The 27703-nt window shown below is 53.4% G+C and overlaps 1 protein-coding gene across 2 annotated transcripts; it reads right to left on the reverse strand.

Annotated features, from left to right (window-relative positions):
- On the reverse strand, positions 1 to 27621 carry XYLT2 (xylosyltransferase 2). Of its 2 annotated transcripts, XM_037914185.2 has the most exons (12): positions 27487 to 27621; positions 24710 to 24943; positions 12670 to 13144; positions 11910 to 12085; positions 9484 to 9686; positions 8762 to 8842; positions 8180 to 8396; positions 6513 to 6689; positions 5465 to 5727; positions 5172 to 5367; positions 3824 to 4157; positions 1 to 2618 (listed from the first exon to the last, which is right to left on the reverse strand). In XM_037914185.2, the coding sequence occupies exons 2-12, from the start codon at positions 24842 to 24844 to the stop codon at positions 2296 to 2298; spliced, it is 2580 nt and encodes an 859-aa protein (XP_037770113.1). In that variant the 5' UTR covers positions 24845 to 24943; positions 27487 to 27621; the 3' UTR covers positions 1 to 2295. The 2 variants fall into 2 exon arrangements, with proteins under 2 accessions (XP_037770113.1, XP_037770114.1); XM_037914186.2 differs by lacking the exon at positions 27487 to 27621 and having other exon boundaries at positions 12670 to 13141; positions 24710 to 24942.
- Between the last annotated feature and the right edge of the window lie 82 nt (positions 27622 to 27703).

Here is a 27703-nt window from a genome sequence, read left to right on the forward strand (position 1 = left end):
TACCATAGAGATACAGCTATATTTGTGGTGGTGTTGCATATTTAAGACAACTTTACATAATGCTTCTGACACAAAGCTTTCGGTGTTACCTCTTTGGAACATGGTCCAAGCCCTGCATAGTTTCTCCCACTTATTTCCAAATACCAGGTTTACTTGTATAACACTTTCCAGGCCGAGTCCCTTTCCAGCCCCAGTGCTATTGCCCCACGTACCCAGCGAAAAGAGAGGGGATGGAGGCGGGGGGGGGGGGGGGGGGGCATAGGCACAAGCATCGTCTCAGTCCTCACTGGGATCATCTGCCAGAGGGGTATGGAGGTCTCTGACCGCTGTGAGTCTTGAGAGGCCCATTTGGCCAGAGAAGGAACTTATCTTACAATATGTTCCCGTCAGCACCTTCACCCTACTTAAACTAGAGATGGGGAGATGATCAAGTTAAAACCAGAGATGAACCTAGATTAGCTCCTCTGATCCAGAAATGCCCCAGGTTTTGGAGAAATACCAGTGAGCCCTTGCTCTAGAATGGGCCACATTGACAACCCCCAGCAGAACGTTCCTGAACGCTGGGTAAGTTCGTATCTGGGTCAGAACTTTGAAACACAGGCTCATTCCCACTGAACAGCGTCCAGCTCCTTTACCCTGACTCAGTCGGTCCGTGCATTCCCTCTGCAGTACAATATGGCACACAGAGGCTCACCCCTAGGGCAGAGAATTCATCTTACTCCAGCTCCCATCACCACCATTCAACTGGGCGAATTCAAGTGGGGGTCTGAGCTTTTGGGGCCCACCCGCTAAGATCAGCCCAGAGTTAGGAACCAAACAAAATGGGTTCAGGTTGTGACGTTGCATATGCAAGGGGGCCTTGAAAGTGGTGTGAACGTTGTGAGGAGATGAGAGGAGGATCCTACGAGCCCCAGGCCTTGGAGGATGTTGTCACATAGGTAGCTTATAAGGCCCCCCATCCCCATAGTGTCTGGGCAGCCTCTGAAGTCTCTAGTCCCTATGGAAGAAGGGGAAATAGCACTCTGCTTTAGTCAGGCTCGAACGGGAGGGAGGGGGTTGGGCAAAGCTGGCCTAACCCACGGCTTTTCGTGGTGGAAGCCACGGCAGGTATGGGGAGAGGCTGTGGGTTTCTGCCAACTCAGGGGAAGGAAATTCACACCGAACCCAGCGAGTGGGCTAACTGGATACAGCACTGAACACCTGTCTGGGGCAGGGCAGACACTTTATGGGGGTGGGAGGCTTAATTCATCCACCCAAGCAGCCTCTGCTGGGCCTCTCTCTAAGCCAGTGGAGTCACTGGGGACTTCTCAGACTCCAGCCACTAGAGGAATGACTTGGGTGAGCCCAGGGGCTTCGCTTCCCCCTTCCCAAGCTCCAGCCATCGCACGAGAAACACCTGCAGGTGCGAACGTTTGGCACAGTTGGCAGCCCCGCTCCAGGGAGCCTTGGCACTCGGCTGCTACAGAAAACCCGACTGACGAAGTGCCCTGTGGTGAGCGGGAGGGGAACCGACTTCACCCAGGGACGGCAAGGTTTGATTCCCAGCAGCCACCACAAGGAAATAATCCCCCCCCAAGCCACCAAAAGAACAAAGTACATTACAGCGAAGGGGAGATGAGTCACAGATTCCCTGGCCAACGAGGGCCTTTGTCTCTATTGCACTTTGCTTCATATATATTTATCTATATATTTATAAAAATACAAACTAAGGGGATAGGGTGGAGGGGGATGAGATGCAGGCATCAAGCCAGCAGCAGCTCGTCTAAGGACACGGGCAGGACAGCCCCTGCCTCTGGTGCTCCCCACAGACCCTTGTCCCCAGAGTCCTCTGCCAGCAATTGCTCAGGAATGTGGAAGATCAGCAGCAGGAGTCCTGATCCTGCAGAAATTCAGCCACGGACGGGGAGGGGCAGGGCAGGGGGCGTGCCGAGGGTAACCCAGAGCTGGCAGATCAGCTGGGTTCCCCCCAAACACCCGAGTCACACCTGCACGGATTCAATAAATACGCTGCTCCTCCCATAGGCCAGCACCCTCCATGTGCCCGGACGATGGGCGCTTCCGCATGCTCTCTCCGGCCACTCAGTGCCCATTCCTGGGAGAAGTGGGTGGGACTCCTGTTCCAGCACCTCCCCCCAAAATGAAACGGGAAAGTTTTTCCGCAGCCTGAAGGTTCCTCTCTTTCTTCCCCGAGTGAATAAGGTGCCATCTGACGGGATGACAGTCAAGAGAATCCCCCCTGGGGGCATGTGCGCTTCCGCTCCTTTGTTCCGTTTTATCTGCCCCAGGTTGCCCCTGCTACCTCAGTCGCCCATCAGGTTTGATGGCCCCCAGTTCTGATTTGGGGTCTGGGGAAAGCGAACTCCAGGAGGTTTTGCTGCACAAGTCCAAGGAGGAGCAGCTGGAGGGGCTGCTCACGCAGAGATCCGCCACCGACCAGAAGCTGCCGATGCTGCTGTCCGTCCAGTCCTCCAGGGCCTTGCCCGTCAGCTGCGCATTCTGCAGGGCCTCCTTCTCCACCTCATCCGAGCGCGGCAGGTTCAAAATCCCACCCAGCCCCTGGAAGCTTTGTTCCATATACTCATTGCGGGGGGGACCTCCATGTAACCAGCTGCTGTCATCTGGGCAAAACACAGAGGGAGAGGTGACTGAGAGACAGGCAGACACAGTCCCCAAACCTCCCACCATGCCCTTTGAACACAGTGGAGAGGCGCTCACCAGCCCGTTCCTTAACATGCCACACCCAATTGGAGCAGAGACCACCCCTGCCGGACACACAGATGGATCACAGGGGGATGCGAGAAATAGGGAAACAGGTTAGGCCAGGATGCTCAGAACAAGATGGAGCATGGCATGCTGGGACCTGTGGTCTCCATGGGCCAATGCTCCACATTAACAGTGAGAGGAAGCCACAGGTCACATGGCAGAGTTCTCTGGCTCGCATTTGCAGTTGGCCGTTACATGGTGCTTGTTGGTCATTTCCTCAACAACTGGCTGGGCCGTGGCTGCGTGGAGAGCTGGTCAGACTGGGGAAAGTGGGGGGGAGGTTTGCCCCCCCCCCCCCCCAAAACCCAAAATTTCCCAGGTAAGAACTTTTCACAGAAACGACATTTTCGGTTGGGATGGACAATTTCCCGGGCAGCCTTAGCTGCAGGTCTAAAGCTAGCTCACGCCAATGTGGATTCTCAGGGCCAAACCTGGCCTAAATGGATGCAGCTCTACTGATGTCAGGGGAGTCTCTCCCATTTGCAGCAGCCGAGAGTAGGGCTCGAGATTTCCCCAGTGACAGGTGGCGAAGGCTCTGTCACAAGGTCGTGGGCTCAGATCACATCTACAGGGTGAGGTACTGCGCGGCAAGCCAGGGTGTGAATCTACCATGTGCCAGCTTGCTGCGCAGTAATGTCCCAGGGGGGCAGTGCCGTGACAGGTCTGAAGAACCCCACAGCACCCCAACCCGCCCTCCGGGGCTTTCACTGCACTGGAGCAGCATCCACATGGGACATTTGTGCACGGCAAGCTGCCACACTGTAGATTCACACCGTAGCTTGCTGTGTAGACCAACCCCTAAGATCCCGACACAGATCAGCCCACCAACGGCTGCTTGGTGGCCCATATGGAACAGGTTTGGTGGTTTTCAGTGGTCAAGGAAAAAGCCACCAGGTACAACTGACCCTCTTTGTTGCTGGTCTCAGCAGAGGACAAGGGTCCCACAGGCCACGGAGACTGAGCCTCCCTCCCTGCTGTAGACGGAGCCTGAGGAAGCCTGGGCTGGGCTGGACTGACTAGGCGTAGGATGTGTCCGGCAGGAGGCAGCCCCTCCCCTTACCTTTCCCGATAGGCTGTTTGTGGTTGAAGGTCTGTGGCACCACCAGGAACTGGTTCTCTCCGAGGGGCTCCCAAAACTGAAGGAGGCGGATGGTCCAGACACCGGGGCGCAGGGGCCGGTTGAGAGGGGGCTTGTACTGTGTGAACTCTGCTTCCGCATCCACGGTGATGTCGTAGGACGTGGCGATGACGTAGGTGGGGTCGATCCAAACCACGGTGGCGGTGAGGTTGGGCCCCCGGGACCATCTCTGCATGGCCACTGGCTCGTCGAAAGGCCCAATCAGGCCCCCGAAATTCCGGAAGATCCTCTCCTTGGGATCCCACTCTGTGCCCACCTGCAAGGGGAGAAAGGGAGAGCGAAGTCAGGATGGGGTGGCACCAGGCCACAGTCAGCCAGCGCGTGAGGAAGCATCAGTCACCTCTGTTCTTACATCACACTCCAGAGAACGTGTTCCACCAGACCGGCAGGAGAAGGCAACACAGTCTCTCCCCCGCTGGCCTGGGCTGGGCCTCAGATGCCGGAAGGAGCTCAAACACTCAGAGAAAGCAGCCAAGCTCACAGCAGTTGTGGCTGCCAGCCCAGCCCCTCAGTAAATAGGGTGTGTTGCCTCAGCCACCCCACCTCAGGGCATTTCCCTTGCTGGAGAGCATGACTGTGGGACAGCACTGCCAACGGGTTTCGGGTGCCACATCCCAGCCTCCTGTGCCCTCCCTTCTGCTCAGGTAGAGACCCCAACAGGAAACCCACACCTATCCCTGCACCGTGCTGTCCCATCCACGCTCCCTGCCTCCCTTAGAGGAGCCAGAGACATACAGTTGCATTAGACACTGCAACAAAGCTGCCAATCAGCTACAAACTCACAAAGCTGTGCAGCGATAGCCCTAGCCCCTTCCCGAGGGGGCTTCAGACCCCACTCTTGCCGAAGCAGCCGTTTCCCACTCCCTGGCTCAGTATTTCCACACTGGAGTCTTTCGCCTTCGTTCCCGTCCAGCGAGATGCTCCCAGATCAGAGACCGAACGGCTGGGCCAGGGCTTACGACTTTATAAAGAGGCCATCTCCAGCTGATCCCCTGCCCCACTTGTTGTTAACAGTTACACATTCCAAGGCCAGAAGGGTCCACTGTCATCATCTAGTCTGACCTCCAGTATAACACAGGCCAGGGAACGCCCCTGAACAATCCCTAGGGCAGAACTTTTAGAAAAAACACCCAATCTTGGTTTAAACATTAAGATAAATCCAAGGTAGGCGAAGTTTGTGCGAGGGAGAATGGGGGAGCTGGAGGGTTTTGTGGCAATGGAAGGGAGAGGGATGACCAAGGCTGGAGAGGGGAGTGCGTAGGTGTCCTACCTCCAGGTTCTGTAGCCGGTTAGTTTGTCCTCCGTGACCTGCCAGCTTCAGAGCCCCTCGCGGCATCATCCACATCTCCAGAGACTCCACCTGCCCCGTCCCAGAGTTCTGCACCTCCTGCATCACCAAGTAACCCTGGAAACGGTCGTCGTAGAAATACAGGTGCACGCTGGATGGGAAGCCATGGGGCTCAAATCTAGAGAGAAGGGACCATTGACACGTTCACAATCCCACAGTGCTGAAAGGCGGCCCTACCGCTCAGAGCCCAGATCCAGGATCTCAGGGTCTCCTACCTGCAGTTTCTCTCTGCCTTCTGCGTCTGGGATGAGGTCATTTTCTGCAGCCCTAGCCTGGAGAAGGATGTGTACACAGTCAGGATGAGATCACTGAGCCCGCTCAGCCTGTCCACACGATCATAGATGTTCTCCCAATAGGCCTTGAGGGCTGGCGTGTTGGGTGGGTAGTTACCGTAGAGGTGAGAGTCCAAGATCTCCAGAACTTCCTGATTCACCGTCGACTCAAACTTCCTGGCAAAGAATGTGGGTCTGGAGAGTTGCTGAAAAGAGACAGGTGTTCCCGACAGCATTGGCAATGGCTAGAGTGACAGAGAAATGGACTCAAGGCTGACAACCAGCAGGAAATGCAGCCAGTCTATTTCTACTGCGCAAGCCAAGAGAAAGCAAAGAGCCAACGGCCTAAATCATGAATTAGATTGATTACGGTGGGAAGAATTTTCATCAATGAAAACGCCGCTCGTAAGGCAGATCAGTTTGTTTTCCAGAAATATTTGCAATTTGACGGTATCTCCTGGAGAAACCTGTTACTAACAGGCCTTATTTCCAATCACTTAGCCCTGCAACTTAGGAGTCCACAGGTGAACTCCTCACAGAGCCCTAATGGGGCTCTGCCTGGGTACAAAATTCTGCCTGCATGGTTCAGATGGCTGGATCAGGACCTTCAATAGCACAGAGCCAGGATCTTAGTGCATGGTTAGCAGAGATTAACTGCATTTGGGAGGACTGCGTGCATTTCTTCACAAGATCTCTGACTTGCCCTGGTCAGCCTCACGTTTGCAAAGGAGACAGATCAGCACCACATTGAATAACATTTCTCCTAAGAACAATTAAGGTTTTAAATGATATTTTTGCTTAACCAAAGCCTGTGGGGGAAGGTAAGATGAGCTGCTGCCCAAGCATGAAATCTGTTTGGAGGAGAGTGTGGGAGGGAGTGAAGGGGGGGGGCAGGAGATCTAGGACTGGGAAGGGAACCGCTTGCAGGACTAAAGAAAGGGGAGGGTGTTAGGGGAGAGAAAGGAGAGGGGAGGGAGCGTGTCATTTTCACCTGTAGCCGCAGGAAGTCCTGGGGTTTGAAGTCATTTGGGGAGCACCCACACCAGTCGACTATGTGTTTATATTGGCACTTACAGCCCAGCTTGCGGTTCCAGTTTGTCACCCGGAGGTTGTTGTCGACAAGAGTCTCGCAGGCATGGCTGTTCTCCAGGATGGTGTGGAAAAAGGACTGCACAGACAGAGAAAAGGGCAAAACCCACCAGAGATGCAGCAAGCCCAGATGATGGAGATCACTGCTAGTCCCATCCCCCCCTTCCCAAACACACATCTCCAGCCCACCCCTTGTGCCTCATCCCAGCCGGAGGAGACTTCAGGCATCAGCTGTTTAAACAAACAGAACTCTGTGGGTTTAAATGGGACAAAAGCCCCTAACGTTTCCTGTCTTCAAACCCCTGGGATTCCCAGCTGTCCCCCTCCCATAACGGATCTAGGGGGCGGGCTGTTCCACACTCACTCCATACAGATTCCCAACACACTCCCCCGAAACAGACCATCACGCCCTCCAGCGGCTCGTATCCAGGGGTCTTTGCAACTGATGGAAGGTGGATAGAGTTTAAAAAAAGGGAGTGGAAAAAACAAAGGCACTTTCTTATTCAGCACGTCTGCTTGCTGTGGGTCCGACTCCCCTGCCCCACACGCTGTGCAGCCATGGGTACCCGTGCAAAGCAGGAGGGAAGTGCTACCAAGGCAGAAGGGCAGCACTTCACACCCCCTTTGCAAAGGTCTCGATGGCTCCACAGGTGCAGGACCTGAGGCATCAGACCCTGTACGGTGCGTCACGGACACACACGAGCCTTGGCTCCCGTTCGCCCTGAGGAGCCAGCAAAGCTCCAGTCCAGTAAACCTCAAGGATTATCCCCAGCAACCTCTGTGCAGGAGCTTCCCTTGCAGGGCCTTTATTCCTGGGGCTGGTGGAACAGGGAAAGGCAGAGCTGGGGCCCAGGCTGTGTGTGTGGTGTGGGGAGGCAGGGAAACCAAAACACAAAGCAGCTGTGGCTCTGGGGGCAGCTCATTGCTTCTGAGACATCGTTAGGAGAGAGAAACGTGGAACCTTCTGACGGCAGCTACGCGGTAACTGGTCTGGCCGCGGTGGCTCCGCATTCAAGCTTCTGTGCGAAAAGGCATCAAGATCCTCAGCACCGTGAGAGCCGCTGAGCAGGGGCTGGAGGCACCTAACACAGGTAACCGAGATGGGTCGGCTGTGGAGCCTGCAAGCCTGCCACCAGTAAGAGCCAGAGGGCTTGGGGCCTATGTCACTTCCGCCAGGGCCCAGCACGCCAGGGGTGAGCTTAGCAATGGGGGAAATGCAGGGGATTTCCAGCTGTGCTTGGCAAGGTCTCCGAAACTTCCACGCCCCCATGCCCACCACACACCCTGTTCCACGTCCCTCTTCCAGTCAGTCTCTCTCTCACCCACCCACCCACAGAGTCTCGTCCACACTCAAAGGATCTTCCAATGACAGGACGTGAATGGGAAACAGTTCAAGGGCTTTATCCTGCTGTCATCAAAGCCGCTGGGAGCTTCGACATCAATGAGAACAGGATCGGGCCCCAAGGCAGGATAACGTCCCCAAAAGGAGGAACATGATTCAAAACGGGAGAGACTCCTGTGAAGCCAGCTCTGAGCCCCCCGCCCCGGGGAACCTCCCCGCCCACCCACCTCGGCTGGCAGAAGCGTGTAGGTGTAGAACTGCCGCAGCTGGGACACCAGCTGGTCCTCCGTGTAGACCACGTACTCCACAAAACTCCGTGTCAGCGCGAACCAGTCCGAGCCACCGTCCACCACGATGCCCTCCGGGATCTGCCGCTCGCCCAGCCGCCACATGTGGGAGTCGCACTCGTGGAAGAGGCGGTCCAGGCCCTGCTTCTTAATGAACCTGCGTAGGGACAGGGCGGGGTCAACAGCGCGTGGTCTCTAGAGGAACACACGTTCCCGACTGCTGAGAGGTCACCTCGCTATCAGGAGCGGGGGCATTTCCCAGTGTGTGGCGACAAGGCCGAGGGCAGATCCTCGGCTGGCGTGACTCAGGGGAGCTCCATTACAGCCAACGCCGATTTACACGGTGGCTGACCTGGCTCATTGTTTGTACTGCTGTTACAGGGACGTATGGAGGTAGGCCTTGTTCTTTCAGCTGCTTGGTATAATTGGCCTAGTGCCCGCTTCTTCTCATTATTCATCCCCCTGCCGATCTCTATCCCGACCCCAGTGCCAAGCGCCGCTCTGCCCCCACACACGGGTTACCTGGCGTTGTCTCGGCCGTGAGACTTCAGGAAGTTCTTATCTCGGTATTTGGACAGGAACGTCACCAGCTCCTCGTTGGTCCTGCAGGGAGCAGCGATACGAACGAGAGCACGTTAGCGGTGCTGGAGCGGGAGCCGCAGCTGCCAGGGCTAAATGCTTACACGGAGAGGCTGCGATTTGCAGAGCCACCAGATGCATTTCCCCCTTGTAGCAGTCACAGGGCAAAGGACAGAGTGATTCACACTAGAGACTCCCAGCAAAGGTATTACCCTCGGGGATCGGTCCTGCTTTGAGCAGGGGGTTGGACTAGATGACCTCCTGAGGTCCCTTCCAACCCTGATATTCTATGATTCCCAGCCGGACACTCTGCTCTCCTGCAGAGATGGGATCAGGCCTGGGGCTGGAGCAAAGCTGCACTGCCCCATCCCCCAGCCGCACACTGCCCACTGTTGCCAATGGGCCTCCCACACCCCACATGGCTTCTCATTCACCAGCTGACGGGGTCAGTGCAGACAGGGCTCCCCAAAACCCTTCTCGGGCACATGGTTCCATTTCCACCCCTTGTTGCCCCTTAGCTCTCTCCTCTTTTCCCCCTCCCATGCGGCAGTGGGGATCTCCAGTGTCTACCGGGGGGGGAGACCAGGCCGGGTACAGAGATTCCAGCTCCTTCCCTCCTGGCTCTCTTCCCCCCACCCCAGGAACCTTCCCTTCCCCCTGCTGACCTGGTTGGGTAGTCAGTGGCGCTCAGGTTGATGAAGTAGTCCCAGGGCCAGTCCGTGATCTCCAGAAGGTCCTTCATGCTGCGCAGGTACATCTTCAGCAAGCTGGCGCCGCCCCAGATGGTGACCATGCGCCAGGGCGTGACCCGGATGTTGGGGTAGTGCTGGGCCAGCTCCAGGGCCTCGCGGTGCAGGTAGTTGGAGCGCTGCAAGGGCAGAGGCTGCAGCTCAGGAACTGGGCTTTCTAGAGCACTGGCACCCAGCAACGGGAAACCAGCAACGCTGGGACTCTGCACTGTACTGCCTAGTTACGTGGGGTCTGATTCGCTGAGGTGCTGGGGGGTCTAAAGCTCCCGCTGACTTCCACCAGAGCTGCTCAGTGCTTCTGAGAATCTGAGCATGTCACCAAAGCCGGTATTACTGCCCCATTGTACAGATGGGGAAACTGAGGCACACAGAGACTAAGCGACTTGCCCGAGGTCTCACAGCAAACCAGCAGCAGAGGCAGGTATAGAACTCAGGAGTCCTGACTCCTGCTTTAACCATTAGACCAATTTTGCCTGCTTGGTACTTCGGTCTCTTATGGCTGGTACCATGGGCCTCCCAATCTGCCTTCATGACAAGTCTCTGTGCTGGGCCACTGAGCCCTGCCTCCTACTCCCCTGGGCACGCTCTAATCAGCTGCGACGTTTGGGTCAGCTCCAAACCTCAGCCCCATGATCAGAAGCAGGACCAGGGCTTGGAGAAGTCTCACGGTGGAGCTTGGACTTAGGGCACAGACAACCAACTGGGAAGCTAGGACAGGTCTGACAGCCCGCTGGGGTCACCCAGAAAGGATGGGAACAACGGTTGAGTCAAGCCTCGGTGCTCCCTGGGCAGGGAGGGCAGCAAGGCGGGGATGCTGCAATAACCCCCCTGCAGCACCAGGAGTTCTCGCCTCCCATCTCAGTGCTAAGAGCTGAGCCGCTCGGCTCATTTGTGGTTTATGAGGGATGGGAGGGCGGGGTCGGTGTTTCACCTCCGGCCCAGTGTTTTGCATGTTGATTGGACTTTGCCAGGGCTGGGGAGAGAAACCAGAGCGAGAAAATGCTCATTTCCTCTCCAGGATGGGGAAGGGGGAGGGGGAAGAGTCCCTCAGTGGGCTCCTTCTCCACAAGGGAGGGCTCATTGGAGAGCAAAGGGCCGGGGGATTTGGGGAGGGGAGCCTGCCCCAGGCTAGCTGGGGAGAGTGGGGTGGAATGTCTCCTGTCGGAGTGGAAACCTCCAAGCTGACAGGACACCCGAGGGGAGTTTGGTGAGGACAGGCAGCCAGATCTGTGGGAGGAGAGCAGAGCATGGAGGGTCAGCTGTGAGAGAGGCAGGGAACAGATCACTGCCTTCCCAAGACAGGTAGGAGGGACGGGGAAATGGACCCAGCCCCTCTGGCACAGATGGGGGGAACACAGGGGGAGGAATGGATCCAGCCCCCTGCCACAGATGGGGGTGGGGAACATGGCGGGAGGAATGGATCCAGCCCCCTGGCATGGGCAGGGGGAAGGGAATGGATCCCAGGGTCCGGGGCAGATGTGATAGGGCAGATCAAAGAACATTTCCCAGGGGAGCTATCACAGGCCCATGGGGAGTTAGGAGCGGAGAAGGGGCCTGCGTGGCACTCTCTCTCTGTTTAGACGTGCTCCATGCTAGGAGTCTGACAGCCCCCATCCCAGGTCACACGCTTCGTTCCAATCTTCATTTGCATCCCACAAAGTTGTTCCTACCCTGCTGCTTTGCTGAGCTGGTTCCTCCAGCCAGCGAGGGGCCCGCAATGGCTCTGCCCACAAGAGTCTGCTTTACAGTGATCAGGAGCAAGAGAACGTGGCCAGGCCTCCCTCTCCTTTAAGGTCCAGGGCACCGTGCCCCGCAGACGCGGCCAGCACGTTACCAACACAGGCCCCTCACCCCTTCCTTCCTCCCCTCCCGACTCAGCACAAAAGCCTTCTGTGCCCACCCCAGTGCCCTGTCCTCCCCAACCCCGCCTGCACCAATGTTCCCCTTTGCCCTGCCACCCATGTGCTACCCACACTCACCCCTGCCGTGGGCTCACCTGGGGATGTCTCTGCAGCATGCGAGCTCCTGGGGGCGCCTTGTGTGACCCCTGCTAATACAGTGGGGCTCTTTGTTTCCCTTTACTGGCTACACTATGTACAGAGGCTTAGCCAAGTCTGTTCTGCCCCCTAGCTAGCAGACCTGACCCTTAACTCGAGCAGTAGAGGCTGATGCTTTCAGAGCCCAAAGTCCAGGGTTCAGTCCCTGCAGCCCATCCGAGCAAGGGCGTCGTTACAATTGCGTCCTGCCAACTTCAGGCACGTCCTCCACCACCAGCACAGCTGCTGCACCCGAGCGCCTCCACCCGCCCCCTCCAGCCGCGAACCCCCCTCCTCGTCTCCTACCTGGTCGACGTGGATGTAGAAGAAGTGCTGTTTGTGGTACACAGCCTTGATGAGCCGCTTCAGCTGGCGGACGGCCCTCCCGTGAACGACCAGCATGTACGCGACCCGCACCGGCTTGCTCGCGGAGGCCTGCTGTGTCTTGCTCTCGTCCCACTGGATCACGGGGCTGACCTTCCCTGCGGGGACAGAGAGCAGCTGCTCACTGAGCCAGCAGCTGGGCTCAGCTCACCCTCTCGCTGCGGGAGAGAGGAAGGGAAGCGGCCACCGCTCAAGACCCCTCTGCCAGTTGTTCTCTTACTGCAGACTACAGCGTTCCCTTACTGCCCAGCCCCGGTGTTAGCGTCTTCCCAACCTAGGGCTGCAAATTCAGATTGCCACAGTCCCCAGGGACACGCCTGATCTGCCAGAAGAGCAGGCTGCAATCACCCCCCATCTCCACTACCTACACTACCGGAGGTGGGCTGTGAGGACTCTGAATGCCATCATCCAACGTGGCCAGGATGCTGAGTAAGTACAACACAGCCTGCTGGGATGTGTAATCTCCATGGGACAATCTTCTCCATTAACAATGGGGGTGGATGGGCACAAGGCAGAAACACGGTGGGCTGCATTTGTGATTTTCCTTTGTAGTGAGTGAACCCACCCAGACAAAGTAGCCTCGCTTAGGAGGGAGATCCCTTAGGCGACTAGACTGGCATTGGATTACCTACCACCTTTGGGGGCTCTGCTGATGCTCACTGGCAATCTCGGAGAGACTCACCTGACAGCTGGCAGTGCCGGGGCACAGAGCGGGGCATCAGATTCCCTGCCTGGTGCAGGCACACCACGTTGGCGATCTCCTGCTGGCACTGCTTGGTGCTGGCTCTCGCTAGCGCCGAGAGGGCGTCTTTGCCCGTGATCTCACACTTGGGGGCGAAGCTGTTCTCGGTGGGCTGGGGAGCCCCCTCCACGCTGCCCGTGTCGCCGTGCTGGAAGACGGCCAGCTGGGCATCCCCACGCAGCTCTGTCCGGTTCCTCCTGCCGGAGTCGTCCCGAGCGGCGGGGAGCCTTCGCCCAGGTTTGTGTTTTGCGGTGACGGCTCTCACCATCTTGGCCACCAGCACTCCAGGACTTTCCGGGCGGCCCTTCCACCGCCCATGCTTCCGGCTCGCGCTCCCCCGGCGACCGGCTGAGCTGTCTGAATCTTTGGAGCCTTCACTGTTTTCGGGCAGCCTGGCCTTTTTCTGCCGTCCCTTCTCCAAGTTTGATCGGACACAAAACAGAGGGAAAACATTAACTTGGGCATCACCATATCTCTTGCAACAGCCTCCTTACTGTCAGCAGCAGGTCACCCTGTTACAGAGCCTTCCACCCCAGCATACGCTGCAGACATGCGCTTATCTCACACCCCTGCAAGGGGGGTGAATACTGTCCAGTCCCACTGATACACAGGGAAACTGAGGCACCGCTTCTGACTTCTGCCATGAGCCCCACACAGCTGAGGGATGTTTGTGTTGGGAGTGGGGGTGGGGGAAGACAATCTTGACCTTGAGATAAAGCTCTAGTACAGCCAAGTCCAAAGAGGATAAGTGACTGGCCTGAGGTCACAAAGCAAGTCAGTGGCAGAACGGGGAACAGAACTCCGGAGCCCCAACACCCAGTCTCCTGTTCTCATTATTATAATTATGAGGTGCCATAGGAACACGAAGGTATGTCTATGCTGAGTCTACTCAGACTCAGGTTTGAGCCTGAACCCCCCTACCGTCCACATACAAATCAGTTTGACTCAGGTCAGCAAGTCCTCAGGACCTGGTCCTAGGACCCACCCAGGGGAGTGGCGCTGAGACCTGGGTCCAAGCCCTGTCATTTTGCAGTGTGGACGCAGCTCCAGCTGCATGCCCAAGTCGGAAGGTCTGCGTAGTGCAGCGTGGATGCTTTAGCAAGGCTGTGAGGCCCGGGGTCCCGCAACTGGAAGCCCAGGTGTACAACGCTGTGTGGATGCTCAAGCGTGGGCTTGGAAGCACCAACTTAACAAGGGCAGGTCCCATAGAACTGGGTTTACAGTGCTGTGTAGACATACCCCTAGAGGGCCCCGTTGTGCAAGGTGCTGTACACACTCTCGGGGCAGGCCCACACGACAAACGTGCATTGGCACCACTGCAGCACTTCTGGTGAAGACGCTCCGAGCTGACGGGAGAGCGCTCCCCTGTCGGCTTAGTAACTCCAACTCTGTGAGAGGCGGCAGCGGTGTCGCCCGGGAGAAGCTCTCCAGCCAACACAGCGCTGCCTATACGGGTGGTTAAGGTCGGTATGACTATGTCGCTCAGGGTGTGGATTTTTCACACCCCTGAGCAATGCAGTTATACCGAAGTAAGTGTGTAGTGTAGACCTGCCCTCAGTGAGAGACAGTCCCTGCCCTTAAGAGCTTACAATCCAGCTAGCCAAAGGAAGTATTATTATCCCCATTGTACAGACGGGGAATGGAGGCTCAGCCAAATCACACAGGGAGCCTGTGGCAGAAACGGGAACACAACCCAGATCTCTCAGGTCCCAGTCGAGTGCAAAACCCCAGGCCCACCCTTCCCCTCTGAGCACTCACCACCACAGCTTTGCACATAAATAGCAATCGCATTTTCCATGTGCTGAACAGACATTAAACATCCCTCACAATCCCGTCAGAAGGGAGACAGGACCAGGGAAGGCAGGCATCCAGGAACTGCTGCGGTGGACACACTATAAATACATTGTGGTCTCAGAATTGACGTGCAGAACTCAGAACCAGCAGTCGTGGATTTTGTTCCTAACTAACACTGCCACGACTTCCAGGGGGGCCTCAGGCAAGTCAACTCTTACGGTGCCTCAGTTTCCTCATCTCTTACATGAAATTAGATGAAGGTTTCTAATCATCAGAAAAGAAGTTCTGGAACAGCCTGCCCAGAGGAGTAGCAGGGGCAAAAAGCCTACCTTGTTTCAAGACTGAGATTGATACCTTTGTGGAGGGGATGGTATCACAAGCCTGCCTACAATGGCATATGGCTCATCCGTGACTGCTAGCTCCAGCAGCCGGAGATTGGACACTAGATGGGGAGGGCTCTGAGCTACTATAGAAAATTCTCTCCCAGGGTCCGAATGGTGGCTTTGACCTACGTGCTCAGGGTCCAGCTGATCACCATAGAAATCTTCCCCCAGGTCAGATTGGCGAAAACCCCTCTGGGTCTCTGCCATTCTCTGCAGCATGGGGCATGGTCACTTGCTGGTTTGAACTGGAGTAAATGGTGGATTCTCTGTAACTTGAAGTCTTTAAATCATGATTTGGGGACTTTAGTAACTCTGCCAGAGGTTAGGAGTCTGTTACAGGAGTGGATGGGTGAGGTTCTTTGGCTTGTGATGTGCAGGTCACACTAGATGATCATGACGGTCCCTTCTGACCTTAAAGTCTGAGTCTACATTCAGATAATACTAACGTGCAGTGTGTCCTTGGAGATCTCCAGGTACAAAGCCCTGGCAAAGGGTTATTATTTTACCAATGGGCTAGTGGGCCAATTACTTGATCTCTGTGTCTAAGGTGACACAGTTTGTCCACGCTGGATTAGAACCCATGTGCTTTAACCGCACTTCCTCTCTTTAGGAGCGCTGGCTCACCGAAGCTAGCTTGTAAGCTGGGATCTCCAGCTGCTTTGAAAATCCCCAGAGCAAACTTTCCCAAGGAGCCAAGCTGATGAGTAAAGGGCGATGTTAATTACACAGAGTTATTTCTGCCACGCTGGCTGATTAGCAGACATGATTTAGCCTTGGGGAGAGGAGGCAATCGCTCCTGGAGGCAGTGAAGTTTGATGGTAAGAACAGGGGATAAGACATGAGGGCTGGGAAGCCAGAACCACGGCAGCTTCTCTGCTTTGCAATATTAGCCACTGTCAGAGACCGGCCACCAGAGTAGACAGTCCACTCGGCTGATCCAGCAGGGCCATTCCCAGGTGAATGCTAAAGCAGCTGCCTACAGTAAGAGCCGTCAGGTCTCGATAGGCTGTACCACATTTGAAGGCCGGGGGCCAGGTGTGGGGCAAGGTAAAGGGATGCCAGTGCAGGATGCGGACAGGGGAAACATGTCTGTTAGCAATACTTCCTGTGCCAAGGAAATGATGGATTGCCGGTGTGACAGCAAGAGAGAGAGAAATAGAGAGAGCGGGTGAATCAGTGGGTCCACCATCGAGCTCTGCTGTGCTAGGGGAGTCACAACTGGAGCGACTGGACACACTTTCCTTGGCTACCACAGGCCAGTGAGCTTTGCTGAAGCCTTTTGGCTGGAACACGCGAAGCCTGCAGTGCCTGGACAATGCCTCAACTCCACCCACAACAGCAGCTGCCTCGGCATTTGGCAAGTATTGATTACACCTCAGAGTAAGGTCATGAGCTCAGGTCTGGCTGATAAGGGCATGGACAGGCAGCCTGAAGCGCTGCAGCTGTCCCAGTTCCGCCAGTCCCGGTGTGACCCCACAAGACTTTGCTTTGTATTTGAAAGTTACCCCAACGCTGCATCTCCCATCCACAGCGCTAGGTGCAACAGGACAGATGCTTCAGGAGACCCAGAATGCAGTGGGGCAGCTACAGACACAGGGCATGTTGTGCGCTGACATGCAGGAAGAGCATTGCCGAGCTGACGCATTGGTTCATCACCAGGTTGAGAGATCAAACAAATTACTTCATGCAAGCAGCGTCCTTTAACAGCTTCCTTACTTGGCGTAGTCTGCTGGGAAGGGCCAACCCAAGGGAGATGGGGGGCACAAAGATGGGGGCTTGGAAACCCAAGCAGCTTCCAAGACCTGGCTATGCAAACGTCAGTTCCTAAATCAGCTGACGTAAAGCCCCAAGGTCTCACTCGTATCAACAAACCGCTTTGTTTCACTAACCAGCTCTCTGAGCGAGACTGTTCCCCAGCCACGCAGGGATCACACGGCTAGTAAAAGACCAGAGGCGCTGACCAACTGGTCAGTTCTAACATGCATCTGTCGGCAATGCTCTTTCAGCAAGACGAGCACGAGGAAGGTTTAAAACTTCCCCATCTCCCACTCCAAGCAAGCATGCATCACTGAGAGCCCAGAACAGGCAGAGATAACAGTTCGTTAGTCACCACGCAGGACCATCTGTTCGGAGAGTTAAAAGCCTGTTTTCTCTGTACAAGAGTCACGGGAGCGGAGAGTCTGGGAGGAGACCGACAAGCGAAGAGCAAAGGTGTTCCACGTTCTAGAGCTGACGCTCTGCTTCCAGGAGGCCAGAGAAAGCATTGGCACCCAGCAAGCAGGGAAGGAGAAGCACCTGGAACTGGCTGGGATGAGGGTAAGGCAGAGGAATGCGTGCAGGGCAGATTTCAGAACTTCTTGCCCAGACTGGCTTGAATTTTCCTTTTCCCCTTCAAGGCATCAGGAGCAAAATCATTCTGTTTACTCTGAGATTTGAGCTCCCAGCAGCATCCGTGGAACCATCTCTGTTCCCAGCCATGCTCCCTTCAGTCTCCCACACCCGGGCCCTGAGTATCACCTTCCGACTGATTATGCCCTTCAGGATGGAGCTGTTTTTCATACCATGCACACTGGAGCTCCAGTGACACGGCCGGGAGGAGAGATGTTGCTGAGACATCTGTCCACTGCTCCCCCCATTTCTTCCTCTCCTCCTCCTGTGCTTTCAGCACAGACCTCATGAAATGCCACCACATAGTTACAGTCGGATTCATCCCTGCCAGAAGGAGCCTGTGGTCTGGCCCCCGGCTGACAGAGCGTGCCCAGCTCTCCTTCTCAATAGCAGAAATAAGAAGAAATGCCCCTGTCCTTCCTCGAGGGGCCAGTTAATGAACCCAACAGTCCCTAATTACTGTACCATACTGAAGTGATCCTTCCACCCCACCCCAGGAAGTGAAAAGGAGGAGATTACTCCAGTCATGTCACTCAACTGTATTTAAAACTTCGGCAGAACTTTTGGCACAGTTCCCAGAATGAGCTCCTTTTCTATGCCCCCCCCCTCCAAAATTCCTGTACCCTGCCAGGAGGTCATTTCCCACCCCCCCACCTTCTGGGTCTAGACTTCTTTCTCATCAACCTACATGCTGTGAGGCTGGCGTGTGAAGGAGCAGAGCGCTTGGTGCTGTAGTAGATCACGACCCGCGATACCAGCGAGACCGGTACGACGAAAGGCTGACAAAGGGACAGTCTCTCAGGCTCGTTTCTAGCACATCCCTTGCCAAGCTATCTACACGACACCTACAAAATCCAGAGCGGCATGGAAACTGCCCACAAGGAACTCCCCTCCTCCAGAGCGACAGAAAGATACTGCAGTGGCGAAATGACTAAGGAAATAAAGATCTTGTTTCAACTTGGTATTTCAAAGGATTGATTTTTCCTTGTCTCATTCCCTTCTGATCATCCTCTGTTCCTGGGGGAACAGGAAAAGGGATAATCACTCTGCTCCCCTTTGTCTGTCTAGCCTATTTGCATTGTGAGATCTTTGGGGCTGGGATTCTCTCTTACTGTGTGTACGTGCAGCACCTGGCACAACAGGGCCCTGATCTCAGCTGAAGCCTCTAGACACTACTGGAATATAATAAGACAATTACAGCTCTTCAGTCTGCACAAGTCCTGATATCAGTAGCACAACTGACTTCTGCCCCTCCTGCTTCTGGGCCTGCCTGCTTTGAAATATGTACCCCCACGAGGCAAGCTAATACTGGATGAGGATTGGAGATCCATCACAAAAGACATTTACTAGCCTTGGCACACCTGCTCTGATAACTCCCCAGATTCCAGAACCTGCACAAGACCCACGTTCCTCATCTGTTCCATAGCTTGGGGGTTCTGGAGGCTGAACAATTTGCATATGGTCAGAGCAGGGGAGCAATTCAATTCTGCTCCGCATTTCTTCAGGTCATTCACAAATATGTCATGAGAACTGCTGACGCAGAAATATTCCTAGAAAGGGTCTTTTGCATTCTGAGATTTAGAGGAAAACAGTCAGCTTAGAAAACCATTTGTAAACACATTTCCTCCCCTGGATTACGAACATCATTATGGTTTAAAGAAATGTTCGCTTTCAAATTTAATTTACTTTTCACCATTGATGCCAACTGTTCGTTTTTATTTTATTTGGTGCGTTCCCTTCAGTTTGGGCAATGAAAACAGGACTGGTCCATTTTTAAGCCTCCTGTGACGTTGCATTTGGGTTGCAGCCACTACAGGGAAAGAATTAAATACAAAGGCGGGAGGGAGGGTTTTTTTTTCCACTACAGAACTAAAATCCTATGCTGAAATTTTTCAAAGCTACCAAGGACATTTGAGAACGCAATTCCCATTAATGTATGCAACTCTGAACCCCTCAATCTTATGCCTAAAATGGGCTCCGCTGTGTCTCTTTAAAAGCAAGCTCTTTGGAGAAGATCTGTGCGATTGTTACAAGTGCACTGACAGAGAAGGACATTTTAGACGGAGCTTTTTCCTGATCTCACTGTGCTGGGTGTGAGACAAACACCTTGTTTAGTCAAAGCCTAGATCCATTTGGATTGAGGATTATCAAGCCAAGAGGGAAGATTAAATAAATGAATCAGACATAATGGACCTTTCCCAAATCACATTTCCTCCTCCGCATTTACAAGGATATTCTGTGGCTTACCCAAGCCTTCCACACATTCAAGCCTGAACTCTCCTAAAGGGGCCACCCTGCCGTCGACCTGTATGCACATAGTCCCCAGTTAACTTTAGGGAAAATGTGTATGTGCATCCAAGGGCAGACTGTGACTTTAAGAGCAATACTTCAGCTGCATTGCAATTTGGAGGAATCCCAAGTAAATATAATAATCCAGAGAGCTGCGTGATGCCCATAGAAGGATACATACTTGAGTGGGTTAGATACTCAGTGGGTTGGGAACGTGACAGGGAGCTGCCCAGGGAGTGGGAACAGAGTACAAGGCTTTTCATCTCTAAACCACTCCTTTGCATGGAGCCCAGGCTGTTCAGTGGCCCATGTGAAAGGAGGTGGTCTTGGCCTAGTTCCTAGCAGACAGATACCCACATCGTGACAGTCATCTCTGCAATCCCTTGTGGCTAGGCCCTGCTTAGAAGCCAAGGACTGCACGTGCTACGGAGGCCGAGCTAACTTTTCAGTTTACAAAAAAAAAACAAAACAAAACAGGAGTACTTGTGGCACCTTAGAGACTAACGAATTTATTAGAGCATAAGTTTTCGTGGGCTACAGCCCACTTCATCGGATGCAAAGAATGGAACATATAGTAAGAAGATGTATATATATCTCTCACACACACACACACACACACACAGAAGGTGGAAGTTGCCATACAAACTGTAAGAGGCTAATTAATTAAGATGAGCTATTATCAGCAGGAGAAAAAAATCTTTTGGAGCGATAATCAAGATAGCCCATTTAGACAGTTCACAAGAAGGTGTGAGGATACTTAACATGGGGAAATAGATTCAATATCTGGAATGACCCAATGCATCGGATGAAGTGAGCTGTAGCTCACGAAAGCTTATGCTCCAATAAATTGGTTAGTCTCTAAGGTGCCACAAGTCCTCCTGTTCTTTTTGCGGATACAGACTGACACAGCTGCTACTCTGAAACCTGTCATTTTTCAGTTTACAGTTGTTCCTACCCAGGGTTGAGGAATGCAGGCCAGGTGGCCTGGAGGAAGCTGTCACTCCTGTTCTCAGCACTGTACAGTACCTGCTGTGTGCACAGAGCCCCTCAGTGCCCACAGCTGTCAACCCAGCACCTTCCGTGAGCACTGCAATTTCAGGGTGGGCAACAATGACAAAACCTTACTCTGGGTCTGATTGGAAAAGTGAGGAAGACAGTAACTGCAACTGCCATCTAGCCAGAGGGGTAACAAAGCTCTGGGAAGGGGTCTGCTGGCTCCCTGGGTGATGTGGGGCCTTCATACTAGGGGGCTGTGCCTTATATGTTGCTTTTGGACATAGACAGGAACTGAACACTGAGTGCTTATGCTATAGCTCTTGGCTGACAGTGCATCCCTGGGATCAGCAACAAGAGCCGCAGCCCTCTTGTTCTCCCCAGCAGAAAACAGCAAACAGCCACAGCGTTGGCTCATTTGGGTAAGTCACTTTGAGATTAGGGCTATTTCCCTCCCTGGGCAAACTCTTTATGGGAATGTCTTGGCCGGGCTGCTCTCCTTCCCTTTTCCCTACACAGCCACTCACACCTGCACCCCTGTAAGCGAGCTGTAAAGATGGCCGTACTGGACCCCTGAACAGACAGATTCAGTAAAAGCCAGCGACCTTGTTTGCATATTGAGTCTCTGGCTGAAACCTCCCCCATGCCCTGTATTTAGAGTTATCTGTGTGACACCTTCTCTGAAAAACAGAGCAAGAAGAGCTGGGAAGGAAGGAGAGAGGAAACAGACATCAAGGGAAGCTTCCTGCCAGAACAACCACAGCTATAAGCAGCTGCTTTGAGAGCAGCTAGATGGCACAGTGGGTAAACTCAAAAAGAAAAGGAGTACTTGTGGCACCTTAGAGACTAACCAATTTATTTGAGCGTGAGCTTTCGTGAGCTACAGCTCACTTCATCTGATGAAGTGAGCTGTAGCTCACGAAAGCTCACGCTCAAATAAATTGGTTAGTCTCTAAGGTGCCACAAGTACTCCTTTTCTTTTTGCGAATACAGACTAACACGGCTGTTACTCTGAAACCTGGGTAAACTCAGACTCATCGGGGGGGGGGGGGGAGGGAACGCTGCTTCACATTCGGGCTTCGGCTGCAAACAGTCTGATTCTTGCTGCTGCAATAAACAGCTCCCGATGCTCCAGGGCATTTTAAGGACCAAAGCAAACGACCACTGGCAGATGTGGACAGGGCCAGCAATACTGGGACAGAACATTCATTAGGGACTGGGAGAATGAAAAGGTTTTAATTGATTAAGCAACTAGAAGAACCCATACTCTCCAAGCCCTTCAGGTCTGAAAAATTGGCTGGTAATCTTAGGAGCACAGGATCTCCTGGAAGATTTCTGTTGCTTTCAGCTTTGCCAGAAATACCCTGGTATTCTGGCTCCTCCAGTGCCAGCCACGGTCAGGAAGTGCAGAGGCGTGTGGAAGTGAAAAGCTTTTTTTAAGAAAAGTTAACTGAACTACCCTGGAACCTGCTAACAGGTTCAGGTTTTGAGCAAAGGCTCAGGACGGCTTTTGCTTCCCCTGAACTAGATCACCTGTCCCCTAATGTCCATCGCACCAGACCAATGAGCCAACCACACCTCACGTTTCCAGACAAGACGACCCTGGGCATCAGCAAAACCTGCCAATTTCCCAGTCTGATTTTGGGAAGGGATGTACAGGAATCAGGTAAATTCTGACCCAGTATAAAAGCCAAGAGAAGAGGCTTCTGGAAGGAATGGAGACTAAATATTTCTTTCCGGAGAAAGGCACAAGACAGACAGACACAGGATATTATTAACTCTAGGGAGTTCTCAGAGTGCTTTACAAGCATTAGCTCGTTAAGAAAAGACCAAAAAGGCAGAGCCAAATCTGCAGCTCAAGAATCCCCAATTCTGTCCCAATCTCTCCCGCTCCCCACCTCGCAAGGCTCCCAATGTCTTAGTAGCATGGGAGATTTTTCTTTCACTAACTTTTATTCCATAGCTTCAATTAAGTCTTTCTGGGGCATAAGGCTCCAGAAGCCACTTGGTTTTCTGGCACATGGAGATAATAATGCATGGTAGATGCAGCACATGAAGGGGTCTCACTTCCTGTCCATCCACCCATCAAATCAACCAACATCACTCACAACAGGGCACACACAGCTGCAAGTTAGACTGCTGGAAGTGTGACAACTGTAAGCCATGCTTACCTTCCAAAAATACTTTGATCCATACATCTCTCATGTACCACTGCAGATCCTACAACTATTTCTGCATCTCTGCCCAGTGCCCATGTCTTTGCTAGTCCCAAGGACAGCTGACCACGTCTTTGCTAGTCCCATGAAAAACTGTGAACTCCTGGAAAACTTCCCCTCCACTTCCACCCCACCAAGCACCAGAAAAGGCACAAAATCCATTCCCTAAAGAAAAGGTGGAATCCTAGTGCCCCCAGATATCACAGCTTTCTAATTTCTGCTATCCCCAGAATGCTGCTATGCTATACACCCATGATCCCCAGCTCACGCCCTTCATCCTTGGGGCACTATACAGTTCTTCAGCCTGTCCTCCCTCAAATCTCCCCCACCCCAGATTTTACCACTAAATCATAGTATATTGGTCCTCCCCACAGCGAATTTAGTACTTGTAAAAGGTGTCGGATTGACAGGCCTGGACAGACAACCGCTATTCAGCTGGAGAACAGGAACACAACAACAGACAGCAAGTGCAAGCACTTTCTCAGGTTGACCCAGATACGCTTCAGCCTTAGATCTAAACGGCGAAGAGGCTGATTAAGTCTCTGTGGCCCATACAGTTCTAGGCCTCCCAAATGAGACGGCCAGCAAGGGGCTCAGTTGTCAGGCAGACACTTGGCTGTGAGAAACTACACTGAGACCATCAACTCAATCACAGGTGTCTGACACAAATGGGATTTAGTCACAACTGACCTGATCTGGGTTTGACCAGATACAACAGGCAGACACACAATCCATACTCTTGTAACAAACAGACCCATCTGAATGAATGACCCAGAGGTCAAAACCTTCATGTGAAGGATGAGACAGTCTGGTCCAGAGAACTGGCTTCTATTCTCCGCCAGCTTAGTACGTGACCTTGGGCAAACCACTTCACCTGTCCTTGCCTCAGTGTCCCCAGATGTAAAAAGGGGATGAGGGAAGTTCACTTTGAACATCTCAGATGAAAGGCAACATATAACTGCAAGGTATTATGATACCATCATGATACATACTAATATTCCTCCCCATATCAGCCTTGCAGAACAAGATTCATGGTGAACTCCCCCCTTGCTTGGAAATTGTCAGATTCCAACTAATGGTATATTAACAGCCCTGCTCTTACATCAGAGCCCTGATTTCTGACAGTCTCACTACATCTGATCCTCTATATCATAATATATGGTAATATTTCTCTGGATCAGACCTTCTGAGTCTTAACTTACTGTAATGTCCCCCAGACCCTATTGCACCCTAACAAACCCCCTACGCCAGACTCTCAGTTCTACCTACCCCAAGCCAGGTCCCACCCACTTATCCTAAATCACTAGAGCACTCCTGCCCCATATCACTCCCTCAGATCCTAATACACAGCAGCAACCCCATCTAGCCCCCAAGACCTAATGCACTACAGCAAGTTTCCATATTAGTCACCCCAGATCCTAATGCACAGTCAACCCCCCACATCAGCGCTCCCAGACCCTGATGCACTGTGCTGTAAAGTATCAGGATACAGGGGGAACTAGACATTTCCAGCTCAGACACCCCCAGGCTCTAATGCACTGTAACGTCCAACCCACCAAGACCCTAATACACCATCGGCGCTGTAACACCCAACCTCCCGCAGCCTGATGCAATCACCCCATGCCAGCTAGTCCTAGATCCTAATGTACTGCAGCCCCCCACCCAGACCCTAGAGCGCTCTCTTCCCCCTAGCAGATGCCCCAGATCCCAAAGCACCATCTCCCCCACATCAGCCACCCCAGTGCCTAATGTCCTGTCACACCCCACCCCTCGCCCAGATGCACAGCAACACTGCCCCCCACCCCGCCCCGAATGCACCCCTCCCACCCCATATCTGCCCTGCCCCCGCTCCCCCAGGCTTCGCCCCCTTCCCCTGCCCTCCCGCCCCAGCCGAGCCCCCTCCCGCCCTTCCCTTACCTCGCCGTGGTCGTCCTCCTCCAGGCTGCTGAAGCTCCACACCACCAGGCCCTGGATGAGCAGGATGGCCAGCGCGGTAGCGATCGCCAGCTTGTAGCGGCGGGCCAGCTTCTGCAGCCGGGCGCTCGCCACCATCTTCCTTCCAAGCGGCGGGGCACGGACGGGACCGCGCCAGCCAGCCAGCCCTGCAGACGGCGGGCGCGAGCACGCACAGCGGCGGCGGGCGCGAGCACGCTGGGGGAACTGGGGAAAGGGAGGGGGATGCATGTGATTCCTCCCCCCTCCACCCAAGGCCTTAAAGGGGCTGGCGAGTCGTGCCCGGGATCAGGCACTGCCGGGGGGTGGGGAAAGGACGCCGTGTAGCTCCTCAGGGAGGAGGCAGATAAGCAGCAACACATAGGGATGGGTCCTCTGCATAGATTATCCAACCCTATGGTGACCAGATGTCCCGATTTTATAGGGACAGTCCCGATTTTGGGGTCTTTTTCTTATATAGGCTCCTATTACTCCCCCCGTCCCGATTTTTCACACTTGCTGTCCGGTCACCCTCTCCAACCCCACGCTTGTTGCCCCAGAGCGATGGGATTTTCCTGCAGATCTTGGGATACCTGTGGGGTTGGAGGGCCACTCTGTCCCTCCAAAGTAATAATGACCAATGAGCAACAGTGTTGACTGCAGGTTAGATCACGGGTCTGGGAGTCAGAATTCCCGCTTCCAGTCGGGATTCTGCTCCTTGCTGGAGCAATCCGTCAGGAACTCCTGCAGTGAACATTTCCAGACATTTCTGCTTCACGGTCAATCTCCCCTGCTCTTTTACTTAGCAGGGCATGGATTGGTCCTCCGCCATTCTGAGGCCAAATGCTGCAAGAGGCTTTGACAAAGTTGTTCCTGAGCAAGAAAAAATAAAGCACAGGAGTAATGAAGACGGTGTCAGAGGAGGTGTTGATGAACAGCAGGTAAGGGAATAATTGGGAAAATTGACTATCTACCCATCAGCACATCTGTCTCGGAAGCATACCAAGCCCTTTAGGGAAACTCGCTAATGAACCTATTGAACTTTAGCTGGGCATCGTGCTGAACGAGTGGCAATTAATTTTGAAAAGTCACGAAGCCCTAACACAACCTTTTGCAGAAAAATGCGCAATTGGCCAAAACCCCCCAGAAGTATTCTTGAGAAGCAGCTTGTACAACGTAGAACAAATCAGAGTTTAGATCCCCTGGGCTGGATTCTCCTCTCAGTTCCATCACCTTTACACCAGCGTTACTCCACTGACTCCAGTGGCATTAACTCCCAGTTTACGTTGATGTTGACGCAAGCAGGATTTGGCTCACAGCGTCCAAGTCCATAGCAGGTTGGTTTCAAGGCTAAAGGGGCAGACGTGATGTCAGGGAAGAGGCAGAGCACTACACCCTCAACAGAAGAAGCCCAGAGCGTAAAATAATGCAGCCTTTATGTCTCTAAGGAACCCAGCACATCACTTGTTAACGTGCGTAACAGCCTTCCTACAGCCATTGATCCCGTTTGCACTGTGCATTAGAGAAGCACATAGTGTAGGGATCAGAAGTGAATGGACCATCGACTTGCGACTGGATTTTTGCAACAATCCCCTTTGCATACCAGCACCCTCTGCTTGCTGCGTATTTAGTTTTGCTTGGTCTGGCCTTATTTGCACATTGCAGCCTAGATGCTATGATGATAAGCATATTAGAAATACTTAGATAGCAAGACATTCAAGCATTTCCACCATGGTTTTGGACATTGGCATTCACTTTCCTCTGCTGTCTGCTCAAAATACAAGAGCACTTGGCCCATAAACTACGTACTGGGCAAGTACAAGATCACTGGGGAAAAATATACATGCACTCTGGCTATTGACGGGTTTCAGAGTAGCAGCCATGTTAGTCTGTATCCGCAAACAGAAAAGGAGGACTTGTGGCACAAGTACTCCTTTTCTTTTTACTGGCTATTGAGAATGTGATAGATTTGGAGCTGGTGATATGGGATGAATCCTGCATCTGATCTGGGTGCTTGTTGTTTACTGTATGCATTGTATTAATTCCCTGTCAGGTTTTCCAGGAGGTGGGATGGTGCCTGATATTCACAGCTCTTGGCAAATAATGAAGAGATTCACGCTGGTACCATAGCTTGGTCCCCTGCAGGGCCTGCCAGACAAACTTTGCCCAGGAGAGTTCAACCCCTGTGAGGCAGGGGGAAGAGGATGAAAAGCCTCTCAAGGGTTTAAAGATACAGACACTCTCTTGAGGAGGTCAGGCAATTAATGGGGAAACTGAGTCAGACCATTGGGGAGCAGTCTGCCCCCGAGCCTTTAAAGGCCAGGGGTAAAATAAACCTACCTAAACCTTTAGGTAAGAGATGCATACAGACGTCTATTGTTTTAAAAAGCCCCTTTCTCATGTTATGCTGTGCTGCCACTGTTAAGAGTAAACCCTATGTTGTGTTAAGAAGGCTGTTTTGGGTCACAGCTCCCAAAGGGAAGAACCACAGGTAGCCAAACCCATTTGGACCTGCTGAGCAGTCACGGTTGCTACACAGGGGGCTGGGCCCAGTCGGAGAGTGAGAGTCACAAGATTCTGCCCCAGAAAGGTGAAAACGCAGGGCCCAAGACCTGGCAGGGTGCACTCAGAAGGGACGGGGCCCACCAACGGAAGCCAAGAGCTGTTGCAAAGCTAGTCCCAGTTGTGGGAGCTGAGCGCTGACAAGTCTGGCCCACGTTAAACAAGAACCAAACCCTCCCTGGGGTTTCAGGTTTACTTACCAGATTTTCCTTTTCTGTTATACCCAGTGTTACATAAAGCAGCAAAATCTCTCATCGCAAGCCCTTCATACAATTTAACAGTCTATAAACAGCAAACAAGGATATTCTGCACCAGTGCACAGCTCATGTTCCCAGCACGCCCTCACCTCCACTCTGATTAGCAGACACCTGTTGCTTTGTTTCTGAAAGGAACCCCCAGCGCCTTAAAGGATTTGAT

Source organism: Chelonia mydas, chromosome 14 (genome assembly GCF_015237465.2).
Source record: "Chelonia mydas isolate rCheMyd1 chromosome 14, rCheMyd1.pri.v2, whole genome shotgun sequence".
Lineage (NCBI taxonomy): Eukaryota > Metazoa > Chordata > Testudines > Cheloniidae > Chelonia > Chelonia mydas.